This window comes from Acanthopagrus latus, chromosome 1, assembly GCF_904848185.1.
Source record: "Acanthopagrus latus isolate v.2019 chromosome 1, fAcaLat1.1, whole genome shotgun sequence".
In the NCBI taxonomy this organism is placed as follows: domain Eukaryota; kingdom Metazoa; phylum Chordata; class Actinopteri; order Spariformes; family Sparidae; genus Acanthopagrus; species Acanthopagrus latus.
Window position 1 is genome coordinate 6,071,552 of NC_051039.1, and position 14,511 is coordinate 6,086,062.

At 39.6% G+C, this 14,511-nt stretch overlaps 1 protein-coding gene across 1 annotated transcript in view; it reads right to left on the bottom strand.

Annotated features, from left to right (window-relative positions):
- Positions 1–14,511, bottom strand: part of mad1l1 (mitotic arrest deficient 1 like 1) — a 55,865-nt gene that overhangs the window by 9,774 nt on the left and 31,580 nt on the right. The window contains exon 17 of the mRNA XM_037093560.1: positions 9,133–9,326. Coding sequence (XP_036949455.1) covers positions 9,133–9,326 — 194 coding nt within the window. The remainder of the gene's footprint in view (positions 1–9,132; positions 9,327–14,511) is intronic.

Sequence of the window (14,511 nt, forward strand, 5' to 3'; positions counted from 1 at the left end):
AGCTCACTAGCATAAATAAATAAAACATTAGTCACAGTTGTCAATATAAGACCCTTAAAACTTAACATGTGTTAGATGTTCAAAGAACTCTCAACTCTTTGTTGTTTTGTTTATTTTGGATTTGACTCATCCTTGCCTCAACTTAATTTACGGAGCATTTCAAAGCGAGAGGAAAGTCAAAAATTCTGCATTTATAACTCAAACTCAACTGTGGCAGTGGGCTAAGCTCAGAGAAAAGCCATCAAGAACACATTCCCTGTGTGCTGTTGACTTTATAATATTCTTGTCCTGGTTCAAATGTTTGATTTTGAACTGTGAATCACTTTGACACAGACAGAAAAATACGCAACACTGCTCAGCCCTGGGAGTCACCCTCGGTGTGTGATTGACAGGTCATTAATCAGCCAGTTAGAGTTGAGAGAATGACAGTGCGCTGACCTCTGTGTAGTATTTAACAAAGCTGGGATGATTATAGGAGAAACCTGTCCACTGGACTGGATTTTTCACCATTAATATTCCTAACAGTGTATTCCAAGAGATGGGAAAATAAGGGGGGGGGTATTCATATGCGGTGCATATTTCAGCCAGAACCCAATACAAAATGCAGTATGCATTTTAGATAGGAGTCAAACAAAACAAACTGAGCTGGTAAACAAGATTTAGCTGCTGGAAGCTCAGCAACAGGCGAGGTTTTTCCAAATTAACTGTGAATTTGCAGTGATACTCAGTTTGTTATCCGCATACATTTACTGTTACAGGTGCCGTTTTTGGCAGATGTGTAAAACAGCTTGTTGGAATTGCTAAGCTGAACTTTTCTGTTTGAGTAACACAAACCTGTCTTATATCTCGATATATATAACAACTTTGTAAACATACATTAAACAACATCCAGGTATGGTATGGTTTGATGAAAAGTGCAAATAACAATAATTTTAAACCTCTTCCTGATACACAATATACATTACAATATTTTGTCCTTGATGTCCTTGAAAGTACTTAATAAATGTTAGGCTAGAGCAACAACATCGAACACCATGATATTTGTGACAATACCTCAATATTGATACTGCAACAATATTGTAGGGACAACTATTGGTACTTTCACAAAACATTAACACATTGAGATTTATGATAATCATTTGTAATGTCAATATAATGATTAATGGGTAAAGGTGAGTAGTATAACAAGTAGGAAAGTCTGGTAAGTTCAGAAAATTATATCACTTTAATGTACTGCAGCCTTTAACACTGATACCACATCAAGATATAACAACATCCAAAATCTCAGACAACATATCGCCTCGCATCACGATGATGATATATACACGTATATCGGACATAAATCACCAAGCCCGAACAAAACTGGATCTTTTATCTAAACTCCAGTCTCAATGTGGGAATAAAATTAAGAGGCTGACGGGGTTAAGTGATGAGCACGAATATGAAGGCAACATCGATGTGTGAACTGAAGTGACTCCTCGCAGAGCTTCAGAGGCCATATTCCGGTTGAGGAATATTCATGACCTCAGGTGGACTTAAGTGCGGTTCTGATGTATCACGTTACCATGGAGACAGCAGACATATGTTCCGAACATCGACCAGAGGAGCTAGTGACGGCAACAAGCGTGCACACACAAGTGTGCATGCACACACGCACACACACATACACACACCCTGAGGGCAAGCAGGACAGGAAACTGTCAGGAGAAATCAGAGTCAACATTCTCTTCGTTCTCTGGGATTTCAACGCCAAGATTTCTCTCTGAAGGTTTAAGCACATCCAGTCGTATCCACTGAAAATCCAGTTAATTTATTCACTCTTGTATTCCCACCAGCCTTTGTGTTTACTGTTTATTAGTGCTTTGCTCATGTTTATCTTCATAGCTATCAGCGATACATCAGTGAGTGTTTTGTTTCAGTCAGTGAGCAAAGTGAAATTTAGTCCCAGTAAGCCTTCTGTCTTTTCCCGAACACCCACTCATCTACCCTTTTTAGTTTCATATTCATTTTATTGCTCTGTATTACACCCAAGAACAAGAGCTCATGCATGTGCACACACAGGCATTTTAGATGACTATGATGGGAATGTAAGACATAATGGGTCTTAATGTTATTTCTGTAACAATACAAGTCTACTTGAACAGGGAAAGATTTAGGACACACACATGCGCACACATACACACACACAAACGATGGCTAAGCAATCTTTTCTAACTGCATTGGTCTTACGTCTGCGTCGTGACCTTGTTTGATCTGATTCAGCTAAAAATAGGTACACCACATTGTTAGAGCAAGAGCTGAACAGTGGGGAGTACAGTAGGCAGTCTTCATGGATGAAACCTGAATACATTAATATGGTAAATGAAGCCAGTAATAAGATGGACATGTTTCATTTAAGTAGCACTGCAAGTCTCCTCAATCACTCAACATGCCAATATTTTTCTTAATGAAGGGGTTTTAGCCAGGCTAAATATCATACTGGGTACCATAAACGTTTCATTTCAATGCTATGATTCAATCGGAAAAATAATTCTTCATGCATTCTTTATGCGAGACAATAGCTTCGATAAACAAACTATTTTAAGGTCTACGATGCATCACTGCATTATCAATGTGAAAATAAAATGTTTCATAAAATAGTGCAATAGGAGACGGCACAAAACCTCAAAGTCCAACGTTATTTCTTTCATCAGCAGTGCAAGTGACTGTCAATTACATTCAATCCCTTGCCAAACAAGTTCAAACAATGCTGACTGGGCCTATTGCTGCCAGATAAATCTCTCTGATTAACAGTATACTTGATAGGGCTATACAATATATAGTTTGAGTACAAACATTGCAAAGTTTGGTCCCATCGCACGAGTTTCAATGCCAAGTAAGACAAGTTAACACGAACACATCATGCTTCAACCTTTTTGCTGCTTGATACAAACGCAAAACTTGCACAGTTCTCATTTTTCATGAGGTCAGCCTAAATTAGTCTAATTTAAGGGATCTATACACATTGGAGTTTGCTCCTTCAGAGGAGCATCAAGGCTGTGCATACACCGAACCCACCAATCACAGAATTTACTGATCAATGCATTAAACAAAGCAGGGTCTACTTTTGTTGTTTCATAAAATGCAATCCCTCTTAAAAATACCCTAAATCGAAAGGGTAAAATAAAGGGGGAGTAATCACGGTGACAGAGTGGGTGACAACAACTAAAGGTGAAGCCTGTGGTATGTTGACACTGCATCAGAATCAGAATTCCTTTATTTGTCATGGCTTGTGTAATAACTATCACTACCTACACTATCAGAAGCAGGTAAAAGTTCCACACAGCGGGTTTAAAACTCTTCATATCTGCTTGCTGGTCCATTGCGTAACTATCTGGTGCAGACAGCTGCTCATTATTTTATCAGCTGAATCCATTACTGTACCTGTTGCTACTGTTTGGTTACAGGCGTGTTCACATGTGCAGTACAGACAGTGCAGTTATTTGCATCAATAAAACTGTCCTCCTCTTAAAAATCAGCCGTATTGATGTTTTTACACACTGCTGGCTGCTGTCAATAGTTTTGTTGTGAGCTATGAATGTGCGGTAAGTGCCATTCTCTTTAAAATGAGCTCACTCATTCCACTTTACTCTAATCAATAAAAAAAAATGGTTAAAAAAGAAAATACAACATCTTTGGAGGTCCTTATCAGTTTAAGTAGCTGCCACACCACCTGCTACAAATCACACTCTAACACTCTGTTGGCATTAAATCTGATTGGTCAGAAAAGGAGAGGCAAAGATAACCGTCTTATCACTGGGTGAGAAAGAGTGACACCAGAAACATTTTGGCTAGTGGCCCAGCCGGGTCCCACTGCACCACCCTCTGACCGCTCCCATGGCTCGAATCTTATTGGAACTGTAGCCAGCAGCTTCCCTGACAGTCGAGCTGTGTCGAGCTTCAAAGTTATTTTAAAATTAAGCTATAACAGACAAATGACTGAATCATTCAAGCAGCGATGGCTTACAATCCGTCTTACACACATACACACCGGCAAACACACATTTGTGTGGCGTTAATCATTCCCAAGTGGCTGATAAAACAGAGACAGGTCATTAAGACTCAACAGTGTTCATAAACTGTACTTTATTAACTGTCCTCTGCCTTCTCCCACCCTCACACAGGGGTACAGATACAGATTGTTTAGCTTTTTCAAAAGCCAGTGTTTCATTGCTTCTTGAGATCTTTGCCATCTTAAACCTTCTGCTCTGTCTACACATCACCCACCTTTCACCATTCCTCCACAAATTCTTTTCTTTCCCTCCATCTCTCTCTGGTGAGAGGGTTGACAGTTAATTGGGAGTATGTTTTAATGAGGTGGCCCCGAGATTCTATCTTCTCCTTTCATTAGGAAGGGAAGACAGCGGAGAGAGTGACAAGGAAGTGAGGGAAAAGTGAGAGAGAGCAAGGGAAGGAAAGAAAGTAAGTAAAAGGGGAAAAAAGACGGAAAAGTCAGGTCGATGGAGAACATCGAGAAGTTTTTAGACGCTGCTCCGGAGAGCACAGCTCTGTGTGTGTGTGTGTTTGTTTATTTGTTAACGAGCTAATCAATAGCGGAGGTGTGTAAGCCCAGCAGTGGGTCTGCTTTGGGAGATTACTTAAAGAGACGCACTACTTGTAAGACTTGTTTGTCTACAATGTGCCTCATTGAGTTTTTTTTTTTTTTTTTTTTTAAATGTTCCAACTAAACTTGAGTTGCTGAAGTTTCTCATGTAGAAAATTAAAACAATAGAACATCATAGGTCTCCATCTGACAAACTCGTCTTCATTTGAACTACCTCAAGTCTGAGGCAGCAGGATTACACAATGAAAATAAAGTACTATCATCAATAAAAACCTTTGAGAATATAATCGAATTTATATACAGAAATCTAATCACTGTGTGTGCATATACTGTTGACTAAGACTCTATCCTGTAATGTCAAACTGACTTTTTGTTTTTGTTTTTGTGTTTATCTGTACCTTTTAAATGGGCAAATGTTAGTGTGAAATGCAAGCAGTGCCTCCCTCTCCACGAAACTTCTGGAAGAAAAATGTTCAAATAACTCACTCACTTGCACAGCTAAGGTGTTTATCTCACTGATTAGCAGGGCCTCATAAATACCTAATCACTGATGCTAATCAGCCCTCTCACCTAGGGGTGAGCTAAAAATATTAATTACACACATGCTCAAGTTAGGCTAATACACACAAACATCTTATGAGCACTTTCTCTATCAAACTAATTCTGTGATCACAGTCATTTTAAAATAACATTGCATAAATTCATTATTAATTGACAAGCAGTATTTCCCCATATAAACTAGCGATGACTAAGTACCTTTTGAACCTGAATGGTTCTTGTTTGTAACACTACAGAAGCCCCACACAGTTATACATGTCTTTGAAGCCCTTAACTTTTTGTTTTTTTTTCCATCACTCTAATACTGACTGTTAACAGAAACACATTCCAACTTCTGACTTTATCCTGCAAGGTTGATCAAAACCAACAGCATGAAGGTGCCAATATAATGAGATCCCTTTTGACTTTGAAGTTTAGGGTACTGTGGAAACAGGAGATAAAGTTAATGTAACGATGAAATAAACAGTTAGAATGTCAGCCTACTATGTCAGCCTTAAGATCTAAACTTAACAGGAATCCAGTCATTATATCAAGGAATAACTGACCGATTAACAGCTGACTAACGGTGCAGGTACGTAGAATCGGGCGAGGACACACTTTGATGCACTGGACCACTAACAAAGCACTAAAATTCATTTCTGAACATTTTAATCTAGAAATAGGCAATTCATTAAGAGAATCTTGATTCTCTATCAGCACTGTCCAGTTTGACAGTTGGATCCGTTTTTTCGTGAACCTGGTACGTCAGACTGGAGGGACTCATTTGAATTAAGTTGCAGTTGAGTCCTTCCGTTTTCTTTCACTTTTTCCATGAGGGTCGTGGAGATGTTACCCCTTTATCCCCCTCTTTCAAGGTATCGTGGTGGTTACTGGGGCCAATTCCAGTTAACTCTATGGGCAAAGGCCAGGGTACGCCCTTGATGAGTCGTCAGCTCATCGCAGGACCCTTACTGATGGCAGAGGCTGCCACACGAGGTGCCAACTGCACATCAGGAGCAATTTTGGGGTTCAGTATCTTGTTCTAGGATATTTCGACATGTAGCTCAGTTCAGCCCAGGGGAGGCAAGATTCGAACCAGCGACCTTCCGATCACTAGTCCACCAGCTCTAACATGAGGGTACAGTCAGTTGATCAATTTATCAACTGATTTACAGAAAAACTACCCAACTCAACTACTCTGTTTATTCCTTGAAGTCTACCAATCACTCCAGCCCCACACTGGCTGCATTTTTTTAATGGGAATTTGCTGTTTTTTATATTATTGTAAAATAAGAATATTTTTAAACAAAACAAGACATTAAATGACTTAAATATGATGATCTGTGGCTTTAAGAAATGGTGAACAGCATGTTCCACATTATTGTACACCTTACCAATTCATTGATTTTTGATTAGACAATAAAATATTCAGCAGATTAATCAATAATAAAAAAAACACTGCTAGGAGCAGTAACTTGTTTTCTATCAATCTTAAAGTGATCATAACTCATATAAAAGGTTATTATCACTTAAGTATTGTTTCAATCTTCTTCTCCCCCAAAATCTGATTTAGCATTTAATTGTGCTGACGCCTCTGAGAGATGAAATGGGGATAAAGTAGTTATAATTACATCTGAGCCAAGTAACAAAGACTGAATAAACAAAACATTTCTTCCAGTCATAATTACCACTATCATTATGTCTCTCTGCCATCACTGTTGAGACTAACACAGGACTGACTGAGTCAGAAAACATCTCATTTGACAATTTAAGTTGAAACGTTTCAATTACCAAATTACAGCTAAAACATGAATAGGTTGAAGAAATCATTTGAGTGAAAGTGCGACATAATGAATGTGTGAGAAAAGAGAGAGGAGGGGGATGTGATAGTTTGCAGGTTAAACAGCTTACGCCATAGGAGGGGGGATTTGGGTGGCTCTGCAAGAGGGGGATATTAGCAGGATTATCTGGCAACCCTGTTGCTGAGGTGAATAACATTAGAATCCTATTTGTAAAGACTTCTATGCTTCCTGTCCAAAATCCCCCATTTTCTCTCCACTTACTCCTGCCTCATCCTACAATTAGTCCACTTTATATTCACATAACCCGTATTACACACACACTCACACACACGCATGCACACACACACGTAAAGAGCAAGTTATGCATATTGTATTCATGTGTGCTTATAGTTCCTTTACGTGTGGGAGTTCCTTTATATGCGTGTGTGCACAGGGTGAGTGTCGTATTCCATTAGTAGTACAGGCCTCTCTGCTCCCATAGGCCACCAGGCGTGTGTGTCATACACACTCCAACAGTGGAGAACACCCAGAATACTAATACAGGAGGTGTTAGCATCTGTTTTGTGTGTGTATGTGTGTGTTTGTCTCCGTACATCTGTATGCATGTGCAGCCAACAGAGTGGTGGGGGGAGTGGGGCCGCTGTGTGGTGAAGTGTGGTGTGACGGAGAGTGTTGAGATTGGAGTATGTGTGCATTTGAGTGTGACAGTGCGCACTATGAGGGCATTACGACTCTGTGTGTCTGTCTGTGTGTTAGTGTGTGTGCGTCCTTCTGTGTGTGTGTTCCATGGATGCAGTCTGAGGTTAATCAATATTGACAGTGAATTATCTCTTCTGGCAGGGTCGCAGGTGGGCTCGATAGAGCAGATTTGACATACCAGCAAGGAAAAAAAAAAAAAGATATACGTACGCGCACACATGCACGTTCAAATCCAACCTGTTTCTTATGCTCATGTTATTCTCTATTCCGCTAACATACAAGTAAGTTCTTGAGCAAGGCAGTAATGCCCAGGCGCAATTGTCTGGCACTTGACCACAATAATTACCCTGCCAAGATAATAAGGCTGCCTTTTACCTCGCCAGTATAGATTCTCCACGGCTTCTGTTCTAGCTAGAGGCCCCCCTATCATAACAAAACATAGCAACAACACGGCGATTAGCTACTGCTACACACGCAGATCAAAGAGTAACAGAGAGAAGGAGAGAGATAAACAACAAGGGAGAGATAAAGAGAGAGAAAAAAAGTGTGGCAGGGCAGGATGGAGAGAGGAGAGAAGAGGAAGGAAGGAGACAAAGAGGTAAGTGCAAAGGGAGCACAGCAGGATGTTTTCACTGTAAAGCTACTTAAGAAAAAGGGATTTGCTCAACAGCTAAGGGACAGACACACATACAGTTTTTATTTAGCCCACTCAATGAGTGTAAGGGGAATGGTGATCGATTAATGCAGCCCAGCTCTGTGACATTGCCCAGTCATCACTCTCTCCCGCGCACACACACACACAAACACACCATCATCATCATTCCTCCACTGTGAGGTACGCACACACATTCAATACACACAGCAGCGGAGAGTCCCTGTCGCGTAGCGTCCCTCTCCCCGCACGGCCGAGTCAGGCACAAAGCTATAACGTGGCCTAATGATGCATAGCAGTGGATATAGGGGATACAGTTAAAGAAAGGAGGGGAGAAAAACCTCTCAAGGTCAAATTTTCACTTCCTGAAGCATTTGTGATCTCACCAAGACAGATATCAGCACTCACACAGATGCTACAGCCTGAGGAAATTTAACATCGACAGTGTTTCTCTCTTAACCTCACACTTCTGTTAATGATCAAGTGCATATGCTTACAGAAATACATATAGCCACCTACATTAGTATCTGATCTCAGCAAGTATCTATGTATAGATGTATATAAAGCCATGTAAATATTGATGATGCTGATATCAGTAAATGAGACTGGATACCTAGGATTTTGTTCCTGCTAATAATAAAGTGGTATACTCTTCTGAATAGCCTTGTCTGGTCCTAAGGTTGTATTGCAGTTTAAGGGCGTTGCTAATTTTTTCTCCTAACTTTTTATCTCTTCCATGTGTATAAATACTGTGTTTATGTAAGTTCCAAATTCATAATATTTCCACATTAAAGCATTCAATTTGATTGTGCCCAGCCCTACATATGAAGTGTGTGTACCTTTTTGAAGAGCAAGGAGTCATCCATGTGCTCTGCATATACTGAGGTGAGCCTGTATTGGTTCTCAGTGGTGATATCTATCTGGTAGCCAGTCAGGACGTAGCAGACTGTGCGGAACTCCTGAATTTTTCTCTGAAACACCTCCTTCAGCCTCTGGTTCCTGAGCTCCGAACTCTCCATCTGCTTACGCAAATCTGCAACATACACAAAAGGTGGGAGAATACATCCATGAGATATTCGGTTACTGGGTATTACAGAAACTTCCTAAGATTTATCACATCAAAAAAATGGCACCACCACTATTGTTCAGTCTGTATGGTAAAAGACAAGGACAATGGGGAACAACATTGACACTGAAATCTTTGAAACTTAAGATAACAATAGCAGATAGGGTCTTACTCTTTAATGAGGTCCCTGGACTGCAAGGATGGGCAGCTCAGGAAATCCATTTTAAGTTAAAGCTACATGTTGCTTAGACATCCCTATGAAGCTCCACAAGTACATGCTCAACTCATTTAGCTAAAGCCAACATAGATGGACGACTCCATATCAAATATAAACTCCCTGAGGCACTCCATCTGCTCACTTAGGATCTACAAAACACTGTGATGCACTGAGAGTAGTGGTGACTAAAGCAGTCAGCTGTGTCTTCTAGCTGGGAGCAGAGCAATTCATGGAGAGGAGAAGCAGGATGGAGCCTCGGCTTTAATTTGTTGAAAATCAATTTGCCATAATTACTTTAATTTGAAGACTTGATTTGAGAAGGCGGAGAAATAATTTTGTCTGAGCAAAAATGAGTCATTACGGAGGGAATTATTTACAATGTTAAAAGTGATCGGTGTAATTGTGCATTAATATAATGGATCATTAAAAATGGTACAAGGAGTGAGAACAGAACAACAGTGAAGAGTCAAACGCTTCCATGATGTTAGTGTTCACATTGACTGAAAAACATGCTCCATCTTCTACTGAAACATCTAACCGCAGTGTCAGACAGCGGAGGCCAACTTTTAGTCTCCATTGATACTGGCAGAGTCATCAACACTCAGTGTCCTTTGATTGCCATTTCTATAATTTCAGCCAAAAATTGGAGCTTAGTTTGGAAGCTTTCATCTGAACCAGGCATATTTAGTGGGAGTGCATGCTCTACCCTTTGAAAAAGGTCCACACAGGATGAAAAGTGGACAGATTGCTCCATTTAAATAGTATTAAGTATCATGGTGTAAATTTGGACTTCACTAAATCACAGACAATTTGTCCTCAATCTTGTTTCTGCCATTTACACGACACAATGTGCCAGTCTTGGCTGTTTCATTTCTATGAAAAGTTAAACAAAGCACAAAGTATTACCTAGAGGGACTGCCTTGCAGCTTTATGCCTCCAGCAACCACTGAAGTTGCAGTTCACATAAATGTCTGTCCAGACTCATAATACAATATGTGTAGTGAACATTTTGAAGAAATGTGATTAAGGTAGTAGGTGTTGTTCTTTGTGAAATGGAAGTTATCACTATGTGGACATATATGTTGCCAGTGATTAACTTACAGTAAGATACATGCTATCTTCACTGAGGAGTATTAATACAAAAGAGTACAAAGGAGATTCATCACATGGTTCGCTGATATTGAGCTTCAGGTGACAATTTTTGCACGAAGGAGCCTATAGTGGACTACTGCTTTATGACTGTGTAAGCAAAGACTTTGTATATATTTACATGCTCGCCTAATAAAAGTGATTCTGACAGAACATAAAGTTGTAGCACTGACTGAAGGAAACAGTTAAAATATGGATGCTGTTGAATAAAAGCCACTCATTTTAAAACACCGAGGCTTCACACACATCATCAGTGTGGCAGCACAAAGGGTCTATATCAGGGGTGTCAAACTGATCCAGTAAAGGGCCATGTGGCTGCAGGTTTTCATTCCAACCAAGCAAGAACACGCCTGATTTGGATCAGGTGTGTTCTTGCTTGGTTGGAATGAAAACCTGCAGCCACATGGCCCTTTACTGGATCAGTTTGACACCCCTGGTCTATATAATCAACAAAGTTTGGTGGGCACTCAAGACTAGGAATTGATGGATCAACAAGCCAGTGCAGAGGCATAAAAACATGGATGATAAAAACAGGCAAGAAGACCACAGACAGAATTTTTAAGAAAGGTGAAAAACTATTTGACCAAAGCAGAGAAAGGGCTTCGTTAAAACTCTGAAAAAGCTTAGCCTGCTCTGGTTAATTCTTTCAAGGTCAAAAGCATTTCAGATCCTCAAATGTGCATCTACACCTAAAACAATTCTCCTTAACCAGAGCTGACACCTTCTTACAGTCAGCAACAGCCATTTTCAATTCTCTTGTGTCATCACATTACATATTCTTGCAAGAGCTGTTAGTAGTGACAGTGGTGCATGTTTATAGCCCAGGGTTCCAACCCTGCAACGACTGATAATTATCCTACCCATCATTCTACCCTTCACACATCTTAACCTATTACACTTGTATCCATCATTACTACACAACTAAAAGGCAAGAAAATATAAACTTAAGAGTCTGTGAGTGTGTCTGACTGTGTGCCGGTCTGTCTCCTGGGTAACTTGGCTCCTCTTGAGTGTCAGTCAGTGCTGATAAATACTGTTTCAAGACTTCAGCATTGTGACAAAACTGTCACTATATGACAGCTATCAAACTGCCCGGAAAATGGCTGTTAATTCTCAAGTGACAGCACGAAGTACACGCTGCTTAAAGTTGCTGTTGACATGCAGACAAATGGACACATAAGCAGGGACATCGGCATGTTATTGCCTGAGCAATCCCAAAAATGAATGTGCACAAGTGTACACACAAAGTGTGTGTTTAGTTGCTACAAGATCAAAGTATTCAGGGTTTGAAGATTTCTACACCAACTGTCAAGTCTTGAGAAAGTTAGTGGTGACTTCTGACTTTTGCCCTTAATTGGTCTCCACGGGTCTGGGCATGCTGTCTCTTAAAAACTGACAAGTAAATTCCACTGCTGCGGAAGCTTCTTATTTACATATTTCATATATTTTGGTCTGCTCATTTTTCAACCTGAAGTATGCCCGAAGTATGTTGTGGCAGTGACACAAATGACAAGTTAACAAAAGCAGAAGGGTACACCACCTATCTACCCAGGAAAAACAAACACAATGTAAACATAATGTCCTGCCCTCATTTGTTGTCACTTCAAAAACTGCACAAGTTGAAAGAGAGAAAAGAAGAAAGGAGTTGAAAAAATGTGTACAGTTAAAACAATAATAACTTGAAAGAATAAGTAATGCACTGTGACATAAAACATAGACATTAATTCCTGGCTAGATTATAGACCACTGACAAAAATTGCTATGGAAATAAAATCTATCTAGAAGCCTTACAGCAGGAAGAAAGGTCAATTGTGTGTTCGATAAAATTTTAACTTTCAGCTGGAGAGTTGGAGACCCTCAGGACACAACTATGAAAGAGCAAAAATAATCCTTCATTCATAAAATGTAGTCATGTGTAAAGCTAGGAATAATACTAACTTAATAAAGCTAATACCAGCTCAATTCATGGTTCTGATTGAATTGTTTTTAATGTTTGATGAGTACAATAGAGGGGGTTCTAATCCAGTCCAAAAATGAGCCAAGTTAAATGATAATTCTTGTCACTTTAAACCTAAACTTAATTTTACATGTATTTGCCATAATTTTTGTTTAAAATCTTAATAAAAACTTAACTGTAGACCTTACCTGGCCCAAAAGTCAATAAAAGCTCTGTTCACCCATACACATAGTAAGAGCAGATGCCCAGTGTAGTTTTTAGGCTGCCATTAAAAATATTGGTGGATAGTAGAAATGGAAATTTCATAAGAGCAATAATTGTGGTTGTGCCTGAGCAATTTTAATCTTTACCTGATATCAAATCCTCAGAGGATAATGTGTAGCGAGAAGATATGCAGAGCGAATCTGAAAATAATCATTAAGATATTCATTTTGAATTTCTATTTGCAGAAAATGTTCTAAGCAACTTAAGTCATAAAAACTATTGACAAGGAATTATTATAATAATCAGGTATATTTCAGATCTATTCTTATCGCATGGGGACATTTGACCATTACTATGTTTCCGTGGGGTCTATAACTAAGGTTTAGTCTTCTTTCATACTGTTCCACATCCTACTGACCTGGTCTGAAGATAAGAACAGATATCACAAATTCGGTTTCCATTATCTGCCAGGGTATAAATTGAGCAGACTGATGAAAGCTCAATTATCGTTTCAAATAGGGAAAAAGATTGGTCAAAGAATGGGTCAGGAACAGATAGAATACCAAGACTAATGATGGAGGAAAATGGCAAAGAAAAGACAAAAGTGAAAGGAAGAGAAAAGAACAGCGGAAGTTGTAAAAAGAGAAGAGTCCAGAGATGAGTTAAGAGAGTTGGTGAGCCAGAGACAGAAGAAGTGTGAATGAGACAGAGCGGTGTTCTCCTCACAAGACAAATTAGCCACCAGACTTCCAGCACTGAACTGCCCTGAACTCCAATTAAATATTTAACCCTGTCATAACTACACTTCCCCTCTCTAACTACCTGTCATATACTCACACCTAAGAGGACAAAAGACTCACTGACCTCACATATAAATATCAATGAAGCAATTTCCTTCTTACTTTGGTTAGGAGTGCAACCAGTAAAGGACGTAGGTTAACAGTTCCTCTCATTTAATCTTTTTTCATTAGTCTAAAAGTGAACAGGACCTAAACACTTGTCAAAAATGCGCTGTGTGGAAAGCAGTGAAATATCAAAGTGCTGCCTTATAAAGAAGTCAAATCACAGTGAACCTGTCATGGACATCAGACATCACCATCCCGGTAAAGAAAGCTCTGATGTTATTTTATTTCTCAGGGCAAAATTCCCTTGCCAAACTCTTTTACAGAAGAGTGACGGAAAGCATTACGACTAGCAACATTACAAATTGGGCTGTGCGTGACAGGACCGGAAGGCTCTGCAGAGGATGATTAAAATTGCCCAGAACATCAGTGGGACACATTGACCAAGCTCCAGGATATATCAGTGAGGTAATGCGCTGGCACAGATCCCAAGATACACCAAAAGACAGCACACGACCCAGCCACAACCTGTTTACCCTGCTGTCGTCTGGCAAGCAATACAGAAGTGTCCACTGCCAACAGACAACAGTGTTTTTCCTCAGGCTCTGAGACCTCTTGACTCATCCTTTGCACTCCAAGATAAAAAAAAAAATTTAAAAATGATACAGAATGATATATTAACCTTGTATCTTGTAAATGTTACTATGACGGTCTTCTTCACCTTGGCAAGTAACAGTAAAAGTTACCAAATACAGGGAGGTAATCATCTAAACATTTAACAAT